This window comes from Harmonia axyridis, chromosome X, assembly GCF_914767665.1.
Source record: "Harmonia axyridis chromosome X, icHarAxyr1.1, whole genome shotgun sequence".
NCBI lineage: Eukaryota > Metazoa > Arthropoda > Insecta > Coleoptera > Coccinellidae > Harmonia > Harmonia axyridis.
This window is the reverse complement of record NC_059508.1, coordinates 13,705,753-13,722,374: the sequence shown is the minus strand read 5'-3', so window position 1 is coordinate 13,722,374 and position 16,622 is coordinate 13,705,753. Positions and strand designations below refer to the sequence as shown.

Below are 16,622 nucleotides of genomic sequence, written 5' to 3'. Positions count from 1 at the left end.
CAAGCTAAATTATCTATGATCAATACCAACTCACTCTGATTGTTGTTTTTCTTGTTGTAGCATATTGATGTAATTTTTGAAAACAGTTTCTGCATCATTTGTATCGAGGACATTTAAAGGCATTCTAGTTTCTTCATTGTCCGACTCAAGTTCACACTCTGTCCAAGGAATATCCTCAGGGCATTCATAAAAATATTGATAAAAATCTTCATGTTGCTTCAAGGTGCATTTAACTGTTTGCCAATCTCTGAAAACGATCAATTGTTCTTGAAAATGAAAATAACAGACATTTGAGCTTATTGTTCCACAGGAAAAAGTTTGCGAAAATAAAATATCTTACCCTTCAGCATGCCTATCTGCACTGAGTTTATCAAGAATATCAGGCAGTAATTCCATGTAATGGGCGATTCTTTTAGTAATGGCTTCCTCTTTCAACATTTTTATGTGCCTTCTGAACAAACGTTGTGTACCATCCAACCCTGAAATGGAAAAATATTATTGTACCATTTTCTGCAATGAAAAAAATTCAAAGTTGCATTCATATCTCAATCTAACTTACCAAATATTTGCACGAAATATATCCACTCATTGTGAGCATTAAGTATCTTGATAGTTTGCGACCAGGTAGAGTGATAGTCAGTCACATGAAGTCTTATCAATCTCAGGAAAGATTCGCTAGCTGCATCCATCATATCTCTACGAATTCTTGCTGCTTCAACATACGGGGTAATCTTTGTGCGGAACTTAGTTTTGTCAATCATTTGTGCCAGAACAATGAATGCTAGATCAACATTGACATTCTCATGAGCAGAGACCTCTACAAGAGGCAAAACTCCCTTATATTCTTTGCGTTGTATGAGTTTATCAGCTTCACGCAAGTAGGCAGGATCAGCATCGTCATTCTTAGTAGTAATGAATACTATAGGCTTCTTCGTTTTCAGGAGGTTATTAAGAATATTGGAAACAATTTCTATTTGTTTTTCAAGGGATCTACTTGGCACAATACTAACGTCAAAAATACAAATGAAGCCATCAACATTGAATTTACCCTCTGGCAAGAGCTTTTGCTCATATTCCTTCTCAATGCCCAATTGATTCTTGCAGATGTACATTAGTTTTTCTGCTGAAGTTATCTTAGTAGCTGCACACCTTTTGACATAAGGTTCCATCTTGCCACCTTTCAAAAATAAAGATCAACATTGAACCAACACATGCATACATAGTCATTAATAATTGTTCACTCTACTTTTCCAAAATGAAATATAAAATAATTTCTTTTTCTCGCTCACCTTTGAAAGACTGAAATGATGCATCATCAATGAATTCAGTTTGCTCTATAACACTGAAATGATAATCAACCCCTTCATCAGATTTCTTGACCACTTCTCCCCAGTAAAGGAAATGGTCATTGTTCACAACTCGTCCGCTGAAGTCAGTCTGAGGAAAAAATAGATCAATCAAAGACGAAAATGAGAGGAAACATCAACTTACTTGACTAAGAACCGATATATGATCTACATTGTAATCATCTGCATGAGATCGTATGAAACGATTACAGAGGCAAGATTTCCCAACACCAGAATGTCCTTTATCTTTCTCAACCCCAGAAAGTCCAACAACTGATACATTAATGTATCTTGCTATATCTGTTCTGCGAGCCATATTCTTGAAAATGTTTTTAACAGTAAAATGATTACCTGTAAATAAAGTGTTGAAATAAACATGAAATTACACTGACATTCAGTTTCATAAACTATAATGAGAGAACATTCCTGCATAATTCTCTAAGATCATAAGTGTCACTTATGAAAAAGTTACATGAAGGATCATTGCTTCATATTTACAATGAAGAGTAGAAAGTCAATTTTATTAATTAAAGAAGACACCTACCCTTCAAAATACTAATGTTATTTCAATAACTATACTGAAATCATTCACAATAACAAACATAAAGTTCAACAAATTACCATAACACTCACCTCTGAGACCACCTACAGCTGACTTTTTTTGAATCTCTTAACGATAGGAAAATGACCGTCATTTCAAAGAAGCATGGAATTGTTAGCAATTATCGAACGACCACGTTTACCAATAATCACACTAGTTTTCGCTAATTGATCACTTTCACGTCTGATAATCAGTATTTTTTCATAATTTGGTCGCCATTATGTTTTAATACATTTTAATACACTTCAAGAAGGCAACATCCAACATCTGCTAAAAACCAATTCACGGCTTGCGCTCTGATGATAGTGAGAATGGGCACTATCTGAAAACAAAATGAACTATACAAAACTAACACAAAACATGTTTGAATACAAGAAAGGTAAATCCGCTTACACAATTTTATTTCAAACAAATTATTATTTATGATGCCTAACAATAGACAGACAGATCAAATATTCTTCAACCCTCATTGCTTCTTGGGATTAAAATTGACAGCTAAGGAATTCTTGGTTAAGATTGGGATGTCAGTATTACAGGAGCGTAGAAGAGAATTGGTGAAATGGATTTTATATTATTAAATTATAAGAGAACAGAGCAAATTATGATTCAAATATTTTCGATTTTGGTTGAATAATGACTGCTTTAATAGTCCCTCTGCTTGAAACTAATGAAAAAGAAACATTTTGGACGAAATGAAAAATGGTGAATGCGCTGGGTATTTTGAAAACTGCCTTACCTACTGCAGTTTCATAGCGAAACAGTGAAAACAGAACTTTTTTAACATTCTTTACTCCTAGGATACTGTAAAAACTCAGAGCTATAGTTGTTGGGAGAATTGGTTGTGTGAATACAGAATATTTTTATTGACTGAAAGCAAGTAATATATCTCGGAAAGGACACATAACAGGCCAATTGAAAAGTCCCCGGTCTACCTACTTAAACACATTTTTTTGGCAAAATTCGATTTTATTATTCAATGTAGTTGCCTTCGAGGGCGATACAGCGATTATAGCGATCTTCCAACTTTTCGATACCATTTTTGTAGTACGATTTGTCTTTTCTTCAAAATAGGCCTCAGTTTCTGCGATTACTTCTTCATTGAAGCCAAATTTCTCCAATAACGCTATATGATAATCGCTGTTGATGGTCTGCCCTTTTGGAGGTAATCAATGAATATTATATCTTGCCCATCCCAGAATACTGATGCCACAACCTTGTCAGCTGAATGTTGTGTTTTTCCTCGCTTTAGATTCGGTTCATCGTATGCAGTCCACTCAGCTGACTGTCGATTGGACTCCGGACTGAAATGATGGAGCCATGTTTCAACCATTGTCACATATCGACGCAAAAATTCAGGTTTATTGCACAAAAAAACACACCATATTTTTCAACACTATGATATATTATTTCCACATATCTCTTATCCCTTCGTTAGGCGCGTGGATTACGATTGTAATCCACCACTATTCCAACGCCGATATTTTCCTAATTTCATTGGTTATGTAAGCGCGGACCTCAGTAGCTGTCAATTACATCTCTTTCTAGCGATTCAGTATTCAGTAAGCGGTGGGAAATATTTTTGCTGGAATTTAGGAGCGTCTAAACACGACTGGATTACCATTGTAATCCGCGCGCCTAACTGCGTTACGTTTGCTCCTTCGAGCAAACGTAACGCAGTGTTGTCATAAATTTGGTAAGTATAGTTTTTTTTGCATTATTACGAACATTATCGAATGCATATGTATTCTTATATCATTATCTCATGATTATTGATGTTTCAGGAATATAATATGTCTGACCCTAAAAATAAATCCATTATTTTAGTATCTTCAATGCACCATGATGTTGCGATCGATCTGGAAACAGAAGATAAAAGAGAACCAGAATACTGATGCCACAACCTTGTCAGCTGAATGTTGTGTTTTTCCTCGCTTTAGATTCGGTTCATCGTATGCAGTCCACTCAGCTGACTGTCGATTGGACTCCGGACTGAAATGATGGAGCCATGTTTCAACCATTGTCACATATCGACGCAAAAATTCAGGTTTATTGCACTTCAAACTTGAGCTTCAAACACTGCTCAGAATCATTAACACGTTGTTGCTTTTGATCGATTGTGAGCTCGCGCGGCATCCATTTTGCTTTCTCATGTACAAATATTCATGAATGATATGATGTACACGTTCAGATGATATCTTCACAATGTCTGCTATTTCGATCAACTTCACTTTACGGTCATTCAAAATTATTTTGTGAACTTTTTTTATTTTTTCGTCGGTGACAGCCTCTTTTGAGTATCCACTACGTTCGCCGTCTTTAGTGCTCATTTCACCACATTTAAACTTAGCATACCAATCAATGATGGTTGATTTTCCTGGTGCAGACCCCGGAAACTCTCCATCAAACCAAGATTTTGGTTCAACTGTATTTTTCCCTTTAAAAAGCAATATTTTATCAGCACACGAAATTCTTTTTCAAATAACAAAAGTAGCTACACTCAACGCAATATCTCACAAACTAATGGTCGGACCGCTGTCAAATTTTGACACGTATCGTTTGAAGGTTGTTACTAACTAAAATCATATGGATTTAATACTAGCACCGACATCTGTGCATCAGACCGGGGACTTTTCAATTGCCTTAAAATATTATGAGCTCTCCAAAAATACACAAGCTCCAAGCTTCTTAAAAGACTCAAACAGGCTAATGAAAGTCGAGATAAAAACATAAAACAAAATATTTGAATGCGCGCATCCACCATTACTTTGTCGAAATTCAATTGAAGGAGGAATTGGAAATTATACGTAGCTTCCCAAATAGAAATACTCCTGCACATACCTAAAATAAATCACTGGAAACTGACATGTCTATTTAATCTATAAATTATAAGAAAAAGGTAACACAAGACGAAAATACCTATTTTTTTGAATTGTTGTCTGTCTGTATGTGTGCCAGTCTGCTTTACAAGCCAATCTTCAAAACTACTGCACGGATTTTTTGCGGTGATGACTGTTGGATTGAGAATAGTTTGGAGCAACATTAAGATTTTGTTCAATTGAAATTGGATGGATATGAAAAAAGTTATCCTTATTTGAAAATTCTGTTTAACACGAGTGATGTTAAAGGCTCAAACTAATTTTACGTAATTTTGTACACACCAGAGTTTAGTTTTTGAGTATGGATGGGACATATTTGTGGAAAGGGAATCGAGATATCTCGTATGATATTTTTCATACGTTTCTATAGAGATTGCTCGCACACTTTCAGAGCCTAATTAATGATTATATGAAAGGAAATTTTAATGTTCTTCTATCTATCGATACTCGACACAATTTCAATGATCATTTCTCAATTGATCGATAAACGCAATTAACATTATTGTGTGTTTCTCTATCTTATGTAATAAGAAACTCCTTAGTTGAATGGTACAATAGGTGGGAAAAGTGCGTAAGCATTTCTAAATTACATTTCAGATCTTACATACATATAACCAACAGGCACAAAAAAACACACCATATTTTTCAACACTATGATATATTATTTCCACATATCTCTTATAGGTATGTCTTAGAATTCATATAAAAATGAATAATGCACCATAAGAAAAACGATCATTTTCCTGAACTATCGAAGATTTAAAGAGCTTTTCTGGATAACTATAAAAGCATGAAAATCCTATTTACTACAAAAATGGTTTGCCCTTTGGTTCCAAAATCAAATTCACGAATTTTGTTAACACATCAATCAATAAGTCCAGCGTCTGGTACACAGATGGCACCACCAATTCCATACCCTCTGAGGCCATACCACTTTTTTTCTCGTTAGTATCAAGCTTCCAAAGATACGTGTCAACGTTTCGGAAAAAGATTCAATACTGAATCGAGATATTGAAGGTTGAGTGACGCTACATTTGTTGTTGTTTGAAAAATTAATAAAAACGACTTTTGTGTATTGATAAAACAATGTTTTTTTATAGGCAAAAATATTATGCAAGCAGAGCAATGGCTTGATAATTGTTAGTAAGATAATAACAGTTAAAAGTTGCTGCAGGGATATAAATTTGGGTCCAATGAAGAGATTGAAGCCTATTTCGAAAGCAAAAGTAGAATTTTTCTACAGAAAAAGTATTGAAGAGTTAGAGGAGCATTAGAGTACATCAATCATTCTTCAAGGTGGCTATGTTGACGAATAAAGTTGAATGTTTAAGAAAAACTGTGTATTTACTGGTTTGGCTTGGACTTATTGAGTGAAAGTGTCTTGCTGAAAATCATTTTTCGAGAATTACGCGTAATACACATGTAAAATTGAAAACTGCAAGAATCTCACAATTGTTTATCATTTCCTTTTTTCTCGCGTCATATGTATAGATCAATAATAAATGCCATAATATTGTACCTATGCGATATTTGTAGTATATTTTCATAGAAAATTCAATCATCTATATAGTTTCCGAGTATTCATTTCGAAAATGTCCAGAATGCATTTGATTAATTTTTTAATTATTTGTTAATTCGGTTCTCAAATTCGGTATTTGACAGTTTTATGGGAACTGAATCATTTCACCCAAAATGTTGATAATTCCTAAGGAAAAACCCATATTTTCTAATAAGAAAATATGGGTTTTTGAAGTGAAGTAAAATATACTTCACTTAATGATTTTATAAACATGTTGATACATACTTCCTTTTATGAAAGCTTTCAATGGAATATCCATCCGATGGAACTGAAATTTAGAAATCAACTATAAAATAGTGTAATTCACCTTCAAGCAGAATTCCGTGAGGATCGTATCGTTTATATATTTTTTTTGTGAAATATAGATTTGTCAGAATCTATCAGTCTAATTTCATAGAAATTTTGGGTACACCTTTTTAGAGTTCATAGATGTAGGTAATAAGTTATCCCAAAAATCAAGCTATGAAGCTTTTATACGGGAATAGTAATCTAGTGAAAACCAAGTTGAAACCAAAGAATATTTTTCGGAGTGTGATCTGTTTCGAATTTTTTCGGTCATTTGCAAAGGGAGTCGAAGACAATGATATATGGAGCAAGAAGATTGAATTAGAATATACTACTAACTTATATTGATTTTAATGAATAAAAATATATGAATATTCTTCTTCGTCGGTTATTTGATGCTGATATATCTCGACAGTTTGGTGGTAAATTGCCTTTACGTATTCAGCCATGCATATTTTGATTTGGGAAAAAAGATTTAAGTCTGAATCGTGACACTGAAAGACAAGTGACGCGCTGCATTTGTTGTTGTTTGAAAAATAGATAAAAATGAGTTTCATGTATTTTTATTGAAAACTTTGTTATTCTTTATGGTGTAGTAATTTGATTGATAAGTATGTGAAAAAAATGTGTAATAAAAATTCAAAACTAATTATAAAAAAGCAAAATATACAGAGTGTTCCACCATTATGGCTGAATTTTCGATTTTTTTTTCGACACATTAGCATAAGGCTCCATTGAAGCAACATTACTCAATTGTTTGGAAATACACAGGGTGTCCCAAAAAAATGTGAATCACCAAACATAGATTTTTTTATTATGGAACACCCTGTTTAGGATCGTTGGACAAATCAAATAACTTTGAAGTGGATTAATTAATTTAAATGCGATTTTGAATGGAAATCCTGGAAGAATGGAGGAATGACTTTTTTGATTATCATTGAAAACTCTTCTGTGTGTTCAATTGTACATTTATTACTCATTTAAATGTTAATATCTGGCTCATTCCAAATGACTTACCCTCTGTATTTTATTTTTTATTAGGTTTCAAATTTTATCATCTCCGCGAATTATCTACCGAATGAGAAAATAAAATACAGTGTGTGGAATTTAGAATAAGTCCAAGATTAACATTTGAATAAGTCATCAAGGAATCGTTTCATTTTGAACACCCAGTAGAGTTCTACAAGATAATCAAAAAGTCACTACATTTCTCCATTCTTCCAGGATTCGATTTGAAAATATCATTTAAATAAATTAATTCCATTGAAGATTTGGTTTTTCCAACGATTCTAAACACACTTTTTTGGGATACTAATTCACATTGTTTTGGGACACCCTGTGTATTTCCAAACAAATAATAAATATCAGTTGGGTTTTCGTCCATGATAACAATATAATAAAAAACTTGTCCGGAATGTGGACAATGCTTTGATTTCTCTCACCAGTTTACTTTTGCCGACGTTTCGGAGGCGATTTCCTCCTTCTTCAGGGCTAAAAAACAAAGGACATTTAGCAAGCAATAACAAGGACAGCCTCCGAAACCAACCTCAAGAATTTCGAGTTCTCGAGAAAACAGCAAATAAGGAATAATATTTCATGAAGATTTGCAGAAATGTTGTTCTAATGAAGTCTAATGATAATGTGTCAAAAAAAAACAAAATTTCAGCACTTAACTATAATGAACCGCCGCGTCAATGGTGGAACACCCTGTATATATACGAATTTCAAGAAGAGTGTTACACCTAGACCTTCCCATCAGAATATATCAGGGACGCATCAGCATATATACGAATTTCAACAAGGGCACAAAAAAGCTCTCGACCTTCCCCATTTTTTTATGAAGCAAGGACCATTCAAATTCGATTCTTCCACGATCAATTTTCGAATAAATTCGAAGGACGATACAGTGTTACACCTAGACCTTTCCATCAGAATATCAGGGACGCACCGTAAGTCTTTTTTTAAGCTCAACAATCTCATACCCCGTTGATCCTTATCATATCATTCATGTTCCGAATTTGACTCAATAGATGAATAGAATAGGGGGCTCCGAGTCATAGTAGTAGTACAAACACATGCTGTATCCCAGTTGGTTCTGTGCTATGCTATCTTGCAGTGCGGCCACAGCCTTCGACCTGTGCGGTGATCGTACTTAACTTAAGTGTTGTGCCGAGTGATTCGATTCGATACGTAGAGACGACGGACGTAGTGTTTTTGTGTTTTTCCACCGATTTGAATTGATGACAACTCTTCGGATGCACTTGGATGACAAGTCTTCATATTTGGTGAGTCTCGCATTGGATCTACGTACCCTCAAGAATTGTTCTATCATGATTAAACAAATTGATTCGATACACGTGGGATCTCATTCTGTGTATGACAGCTGAGCGTCGGCGGAACTCTATTGGAGATTTCACCCACTTGTTCTTCAGAAGAAAAAGTTCATTTAATTAATTAGACCTACAATACCAGGAACAATATGACTTCGGCTTAATCGAAATTCGGGCAGACTGAAAATAAGCCAAACAAAACGTCATCTTACATTTTTTCTTACTCTACTCTATATGATTTTTTGGCAACGATTTATGTTGCGTTAAAATTATTTTTTGAACGAAAATTTTGATAACTGCCAAGTCTACTCAGTCCACCAATCAATTCTTATTGAATTGCATCGAAAAATGAAGTTCCAGTTATGTTTACATATGAAATAAATCCCTTTACCCGAAAATATTCTAATTTTCAGACCATCTCGAAGCGCATGCGTGCGCTAAAATATGAATTCAGCGGCAATCATCACCTTTCGAGAGCCAATTCCAATTCCCAAAAATTAAAAATTCATTCACATTCTTAATTGTTCTTTTAAATTTTCCAAAATGAAGTGACTTAATTTACGCGAATAGGCTATTTCACAGTACTAAAAATATGTTCTGACATCTTCGTCGATCATTTTGACAAAAATATATGCGAAAAAAGCTCTAATACTTCACACCTATATCGCATGACTGAAATTAATTAAAATGGGCAAATGATGTCAATTTGTATTAAACAAGTGCGGTTTATTTCTTTGTCGCGAATTTGAGCACTCTCAATGAAATATCTATGAACAGATTCATTTTCCTATAGAAATGTTGTGAAAAACTTTTAGCATTTAAAAAATATTTAATTCTAACTTCAAACAAGTTGATGCACTGAAAATGTAATGAATTGAACTACCATTAAATATTAATAAGTTTATTAGTGTTGAATCAATAATGAAAACAAACCACTTTATGTGTGATAATTAATTGTTTATATTTCAAGTGACGTCACTGATGACGTTGCCTGAAATTGCAATTTAGCTACCCCTTTGACTTTTACTCTTCTTCATTCAATTTATTGAAAAATATTTTAATGAATTGAAAATATCCACTTTTAATGTGCTCAATAAAGATTGAGAAGATTTGAAAAGTCTGTAAACTGATAATCTGGATTAATACAAAGTTGACTACACTCGTTGAGGATTGAATAGAGTCGAATTGAAGCTCAAGCCGTAATTGACATTTAGTCGCTTTTATGTTTTCCTCAAGTTCATAAAAGTTGTTTAATATCCTCACTGAATTTTATTATTATTAAACGTCTCTCTTAATCCATACTCAAATGTACCTATATGGTAGAAATGAACAGAATTACGATCTACGTAATTGATACCGGATGTCAGAATATACATTGTGAAGTACCTAACCATACCTTCACAATCTGAAATTAATTGGACCATTGGACGCAATACACCAGAACAACAGATTTAACATCTAGCTGAAGAAGAAAATTGATATTAAATAAGGTTATTCTGATTTCTAGAAACTAAATTTCACCTTTAAAATTGAAGCATTTTTTTATTGGAAAATTTTTCCTTACATTGATTTTCCATAAAAATAATAACTCTTTTCAACGATGTTCTAGAAATTTAATGAAGCATTTAGAACCGAACATGTAAAGAAGTAATATAACCCAGTATGTAATCCATTATCGTTACTGAAATTTGCCACATTGAGTTCAGACTGCAACCAAGCATTTGTATGTATCTTTAATTAAAGCATTTACTATCAAGCTACTGGGTGGCGAGATGGCTTGTATATTTATTACCTTTTCATGCTAATTCTTTACCAATTAGCAGAAGGTCAGACGAAAACGATTCGGCTGATGGTTTTGTTTTTTCGAAAACTGGAAATTATTTGCCGATACCAATGATGAAAACTAGGTATCAAACTCATTATTAGAGATAATGATTTTTCAATTCATGCTTTATTTTTCGCGCTTGCCCAAATGAATATATTTCGGAGAATGGACTGAGTGTTTTCAGGTTTATCCAGAGAGGGTCGAAGAAATGTCTTGATAGAAGGATATGGAAGAAATATACAATTACTAATTGTTTTTCTTCCTCGATTTGGTGCCGATATTTGATGGCATAGGTAATCGAAAGTGACAAAAGAACCTTCCAATAATGTATTTATTGTTAATATGCTTTTTCGTTTCCTCAAGAATATAGTTACAAAAATGTTATAAATGAAATAGTGTTCAAAGTATTACGTTATTCCATGTTTTCATGATATGTCACTTTGCAGGTTAATTGTGTATTATAACAATTTGAAGGTTCATGCGGGTAAAAGCTCATGACATCATTTTCAGTTGCTTCTTGTCGCATTGCATCGAAGACGAGTTTCAAAATCTTTACCGCTCTTATTTCAAGTAGGCATTGAACTTAAAACGTCAGTCGCATTAAGAACATGAAGTCTAATCCTTTATAAACCACGATAAATTATTTTCATGTTATTTTAAAGCCTCTTTTATATGTCATTCGGCATGCCAATACATTATTTATGTAGTGGTAAATAACAGACTGAACTACTCTCCTCGTTGTGTTTTGTTTTTAGGTACGCATGGACTGCTTGGTTAACCACTACTGCAAAAAGCATCAATCAAATATTTTACGAGGGAATATTGCAGATGCCATTTAGTACGTGAAATGTTTATTCAAGGAGAGAAAAACTCCATTCGCATTGGATATTCCCGATAAGGAAAGGACAGCGAAATCTGACCCGCATCTTTTTTACCATTTATCCTCGCTCATTTTTATTCTTCAAGCGCATTCGGAAGTTTGCACAAAAATCTTAATTTCAACTTCTCGATTTTTATACGCGAAATTTCCTCTTATTGCACGAATGCCGAATAAGTTTAGAGAATTTCTTCACTTCCGTTTGTAGCTGATAGTTTATACTTGTATGTGACGTCACTGATGACGCGTTGCCTAAGATTGCATTTTAGCTCTCTCTTTGAATTTTATTTTTTTGATTGTTATTTCATTGAACAATATTTTAGCGATTAGAAAATATCCCCTTTTATAATGTGCTCAATGAAAGTTGAGTGGATTTGTTAACCCATACTCGAGATAAATACAAAGTGGTCTAGACTTGGTATGGGTTTTCTATTGGTCTCGTTTTGCATAGAGGTGTTTTTTGTTATTATTTATTCAATCTTCAGACTATTCATATTCAACCGATAGTCATCCTAGAAATGTATAATCGGGGTTTTGCATCACAATTTTTGACCTGAATCAATCACAACTTGTATGTGCCACGTTGTATAGCCATATCGAAAATTGGCAGACAGAGCAAATTCCTTATCAATGGTTCTGTAGCCGAAAGAAATAAGGTACTGATTAGAGAATATTCTAGTATGGTGGATATGTATTCTTTTGGCCCACCGGAAATAGATAAGACATAAATATTTACTCGTCCAATGGAGCTCTCGGGGATTGGAAGACTTTGATCAAGACGAAACCAGATGTGATAACAATTTCTACCAAATGCTTGCTGTTGAAATAGGTACTGCAGGTGAATAGGGTAGAAAAAACATGAGAAGAACATTAACTCGAAGTTAGGAGCTTCAACGAGATTGTTCATATTTGTATCCACGTGAAGAAATTTCGTTATCCAATAAACCTTCAAAATGACATGCCATGAAAATCTAGAATTACGTAGAACTTCAACATAACACCTTTATGATTTTTTTAGAATAATTTGCTTCAGAAAACTAAAACAAACATTGATATTTCAATGTATATGGACACTATCATAGGACTCTGCATTGATTGATTTAACATTGTTGTTTTCTTCAAAGAAATGTGGACCATTATATCGTGAACTGTATATGCACACAAAATTTTAGTGATATAGAAATAAAAAAAAAAAAGTTCCATCCCCTGGAACACCAGCTTGTAACATAAAACCCGATGAAAAGGATGTTCAGGATCAAACCTAACCCTTGATTTCACAAGTGAATTTTATCCTATTAATCATGATATATGATCACTCTTTTTCCCATCAGAATTTTGAACCCCTATTTACATCACAATTCATTCTGGGCGCATCTTCGATATAATACAAAACTAAGACGGAAAAAAAGTCTGTGATTCAATGTGTTTGGTTACGAGGAGTGTTCACAGGATCTGTCATAGTTATGGGTATCTATATTTTTTCTTTCTACCGAGAAATAATGTTTTGTTTAGTGTCAGGTCATGGTTAGCACCCGCTGAGTTCTTCGTGATGTACGACGCTGGCTTTTTTACCTGTTGAACACCAAAAGAACCATCATTCAGTAGGCGTCTCAAAAGCAACAAATTCGCCATGAAATTGACTATAATTTATTCCTTCAGCATGTTGGATTTGACTAAACGTTCCCAAAAATTTACACCAAATTGTTACCTCGAGGTTTATCACTACCTCTTTCAAATAGTGAGTGCTTTCAGCACTTGATATTTTGGGAGTCGAATTCACACATCTTTTCTTGAATTTCCAAGCCATTACTTTCAAATATTTGAAATATTCTTTAAGTTGAGAGGGAATAATGAACCATAGTGTAAAATTTGCAAAAGTGAAAGATTTCTTTCAAAATGTGATCGCGTTCGAATAATTTTTGGACAAACCAGGTACGTTGAAAAGTTGCGAAGCTACTTACTGGAATAGAGATGGAGGTGGGGTTTACGTGTTGAGAAGCAGATCCTTCCATTATATTAAACTTCAAACAAGTGATAGCAAGGAGAACCGCTTTTTTCCCAAACAATTTCGTGTTAACTTAGGCAGCGTCAATATTAGTATTATTAATGATATAAATTTCTAAGATATCTCTACGAAGTTCAGATTAAAACGACATCAAAATAGCTTTATGGAATATAACGACCAGTCGTTGTAATATCTTACGTAGCGAAAAAAAAAGAATATGTTAAGATATGAAATACCTCTACCTGGTATTCTTCGGACAACATCCAAATCAAATGGCAGGTTAAAAAAGTAATAATGGTCTTTCTAGATTACAATCTTTATTCCATTATTTGTCTTTGCTATTCCACCTGAAATATTCTATTCATTTCAAAACTGAAAATTTGATGCTGATAGATAAAAACCAACCATTCAGATTTATTATTTTCGTTGAAAACCTTGGTAATTTCGGGAAGAAAAAATTCTGAAATTACAATCAAATAATGGTAACAGAAGGGTTCTTAAAAAGAAATTATTTGATTGACACAATTGAAGCTGATTTTGTTTAAGCGACTTTCTAGGTCAGAGCAACTTCTTAAATCAAAAATTTCACACCTTTCAGTTGGGAAGAGGACCATTTATCCAGCCGTGGATTTATGGGACATTGGGCGTGCCATATTTTGCATATAAATGAGCATAGCTACATTTAGGTATTTAGGAGCATAGATCTCCTAATCGGTCACCACAGGTAGAAGATCCCATGGTTATTTTACAGAAAAAGGGCGACAACAAAACCATTATACACACCATTCACGTCCCAGAAATGATGAGCTCAAAAGTTTAGCCGATTGCTGATGATGCATTGTTTTCGATCAACAAATGGTATTCTCAGATTCAAGAAACTTTTTTGATATTCATCTTCATGGACGTATAGAAATTGATATGACGAACGTAAAATTTACGACGCGTAAAAAACCATATAAAACTCGAATAAAATTTTACAAAATTCTTAATTTCGAAACTAAAAGAGCTACAAATTTTGCAGATGTTGCGAACTTTCCTAGAAATTATTTTCTCAAATTTCGTGTCTTGATTTTTGAAATCTGCACATTCTAAAACGTGAAACTGTGAACATTTTAGAGGGGGTTAGTTTTTTTACCTTGAAAGATTCCGAACGTTCATTATTGAAAATAAACCAAAACGTGTTTGTGATATCTAGATAGGTACCTACATTCACTGTAGAGTGGACATTGGTATATCAAAACCAGAGTCATATTATGATTCTTATCTACTTCGTGAAACATTCAATGTAATCACTGCTTTGTCTATTCTTACCTTCGAAAGATAATAAATGAACTAATACCTACATGGCTTTTATGTTTTTTATCACCCATTCGGAGTAACTGCTGAGTAATCACAGTAGAAGCCAATGAATGATAGTATTTGGGTAATTAGTGGTACACAATTGTATCTCATCATTCTGCTCGTTTTATGAAAGAAAGAATAAATATATCTTTTATGGCGTGTGCATGTTTGATAGAAATGCAATAGGAATGTTTTTTTAGTGCTTACATAATAGAACCATTTTTAATTGTTCGAAAAAAGGTTTTTATGGTGAATAGATTAATTTGTTGTTGTCGAATTATTTGCAATAATAATTGGTTCATTAATTTCGTTGATGAACTTTTGGGATTTTTCAAAAAAGAAAATAAGTTAATCCATCCTGTAATTTCAACAGTTTACGTATTGAAATACAGGGTGATTCACCAGGATGGCCTATAAAACGTTCATGGAGAACTAATCATAATTTAGAGCTGAAAATTTGCATATTGGGGTTTGAGACAATGATCTTTCTCCCTAAAATATTTTCAGATCTCTACAATTTCTGGTTATACAGGAAACAGACTACTACTACCTTATTTCAAATAGCACACCGAGTATATTATTGCATCATTAGATAGCTTTTTTGAAGGCAATTTCGGCAATATACCATACCTTGGGTAAAAACTCAACGGTTCATGAGTTAATGGGATATTTATTAAAAAAAATGGTGACGATGAGGACTCATATTTTTCTGAATTTTTCGGCAGAAAAAGCTTTTTTCGAAAAAATTCTTTCCTTTTTCGCTTCTGCAAATACGTAGTATTACAAGACTGTTTGCGGTTTGGATCAAAAATGTACAGGGTATTCATAAGAAGATCATGAACTTAGACAACTCAAATTCATCAAAACTCAAGATTTTCAAATTAGAACCTATATATTTTATTATTTCAGTCGATTCTACGTACAAAAATAGTAGGGGTTACTTGAGCAAACCATGTACCTGAAATGATTACTTTAAGAGTTATCGGGGAAGAACTTTAAATGAGGAAAACAGCTATTTATAACTGTGGAGTAGTGAGACTTCTTCCTCGACAACTCTCAAGGTATTCATTTTAGGTATAGGGTTTGCTTGAGAATCCCCCAGTATTTTATACATTTTTCCGGAAGTCACAGAGTACTCCACACAGTGAGGAATTACGGTTTTTCCTCATTTAAGGTTCTTCCTCGATAACTCTTTAAGTATTAATTTTAGGGATAGGGTTTGCTTTAGTGACCCCCACTATTTCTGTTCGTAGAATCGACTGAAATAATAAAAAACATAGGTTCCAATTTGAAAATCTTGAGTTTTGATGAATTTGAGTTGTCCAAGTTCATGATCTTCTTATGAACACCCTGTACATTTTTGATCCAAACCGCAAACAGTCTTGTAATACTACGTATTTGCAGAATTGAAAAATAAGGAATTTTTCCGAAAAAAGCTTTTTCTCCCGAAAAATTCAGAAAAATATGAGTCCTCATCACCACAATTTTTTTCATAAAAATCCCATTAACTCATGAAGCGTTGAGTTTTTACTCAAGGTAAACATTGCCGAAATTGCC

General features: G+C 33.6%; 2 protein-coding genes across 8 annotated transcripts in view; one reads left to right on the top strand and one right to left on the bottom strand.

The window, feature by feature from the left end:
- Positions 1 to 16,622, bottom strand: part of LOC123686461 (rho GTPase-activating protein 190) — a 34,265-nt gene that overhangs the window by 3,342 nt on the left and 14,301 nt on the right. For 3 of the 6 annotated variants that reach the window (XM_045626614.1, XM_045626618.1, XM_045626619.1), the window contains exons 1-7: positions 2,341 to 2,501; positions 1,980 to 2,269; positions 1,492 to 1,697; positions 1,290 to 1,437; positions 560 to 1,177; positions 341 to 479; positions 35 to 247 (exon numbers count right to left, since the gene is read on the bottom strand). In XM_045626614.1, the coding sequence (XP_045482570.1) occupies positions 35 to 247; positions 341 to 479; positions 560 to 1,177; positions 1,290 to 1,437; positions 1,492 to 1,662 (1,289 nt within the window). In that variant the 5' untranslated portion in view covers positions 1,663 to 1,697; positions 1,980 to 2,269; positions 2,341 to 2,501. Of the gene's footprint in view, positions 1 to 34; positions 248 to 340; positions 480 to 559; positions 1,178 to 1,289; positions 1,438 to 1,491; positions 1,698 to 1,979; positions 2,286 to 2,340; positions 2,502 to 16,622 lie in introns of those variants that run through there. The other 3 variants (XM_045626615.1, XM_045626616.1, XM_045626617.1) reach the window with 3 other exon arrangements.
- The window catches only part of LOC123686460 (rho GTPase-activating protein 7), an 89,604-nt gene continuing 81,744 nt past the window's right edge, over positions 8,763 to 16,622 (top strand). For both annotated transcript variants that reach the window (XM_045626613.1, XM_045626612.1), the window contains exon 1: positions 8,763 to 8,972. The gene's annotated coding sequence lies outside the window, so the exon portion shown is untranslated. The remainder of the gene's footprint in view (positions 8,973 to 16,622) is intronic.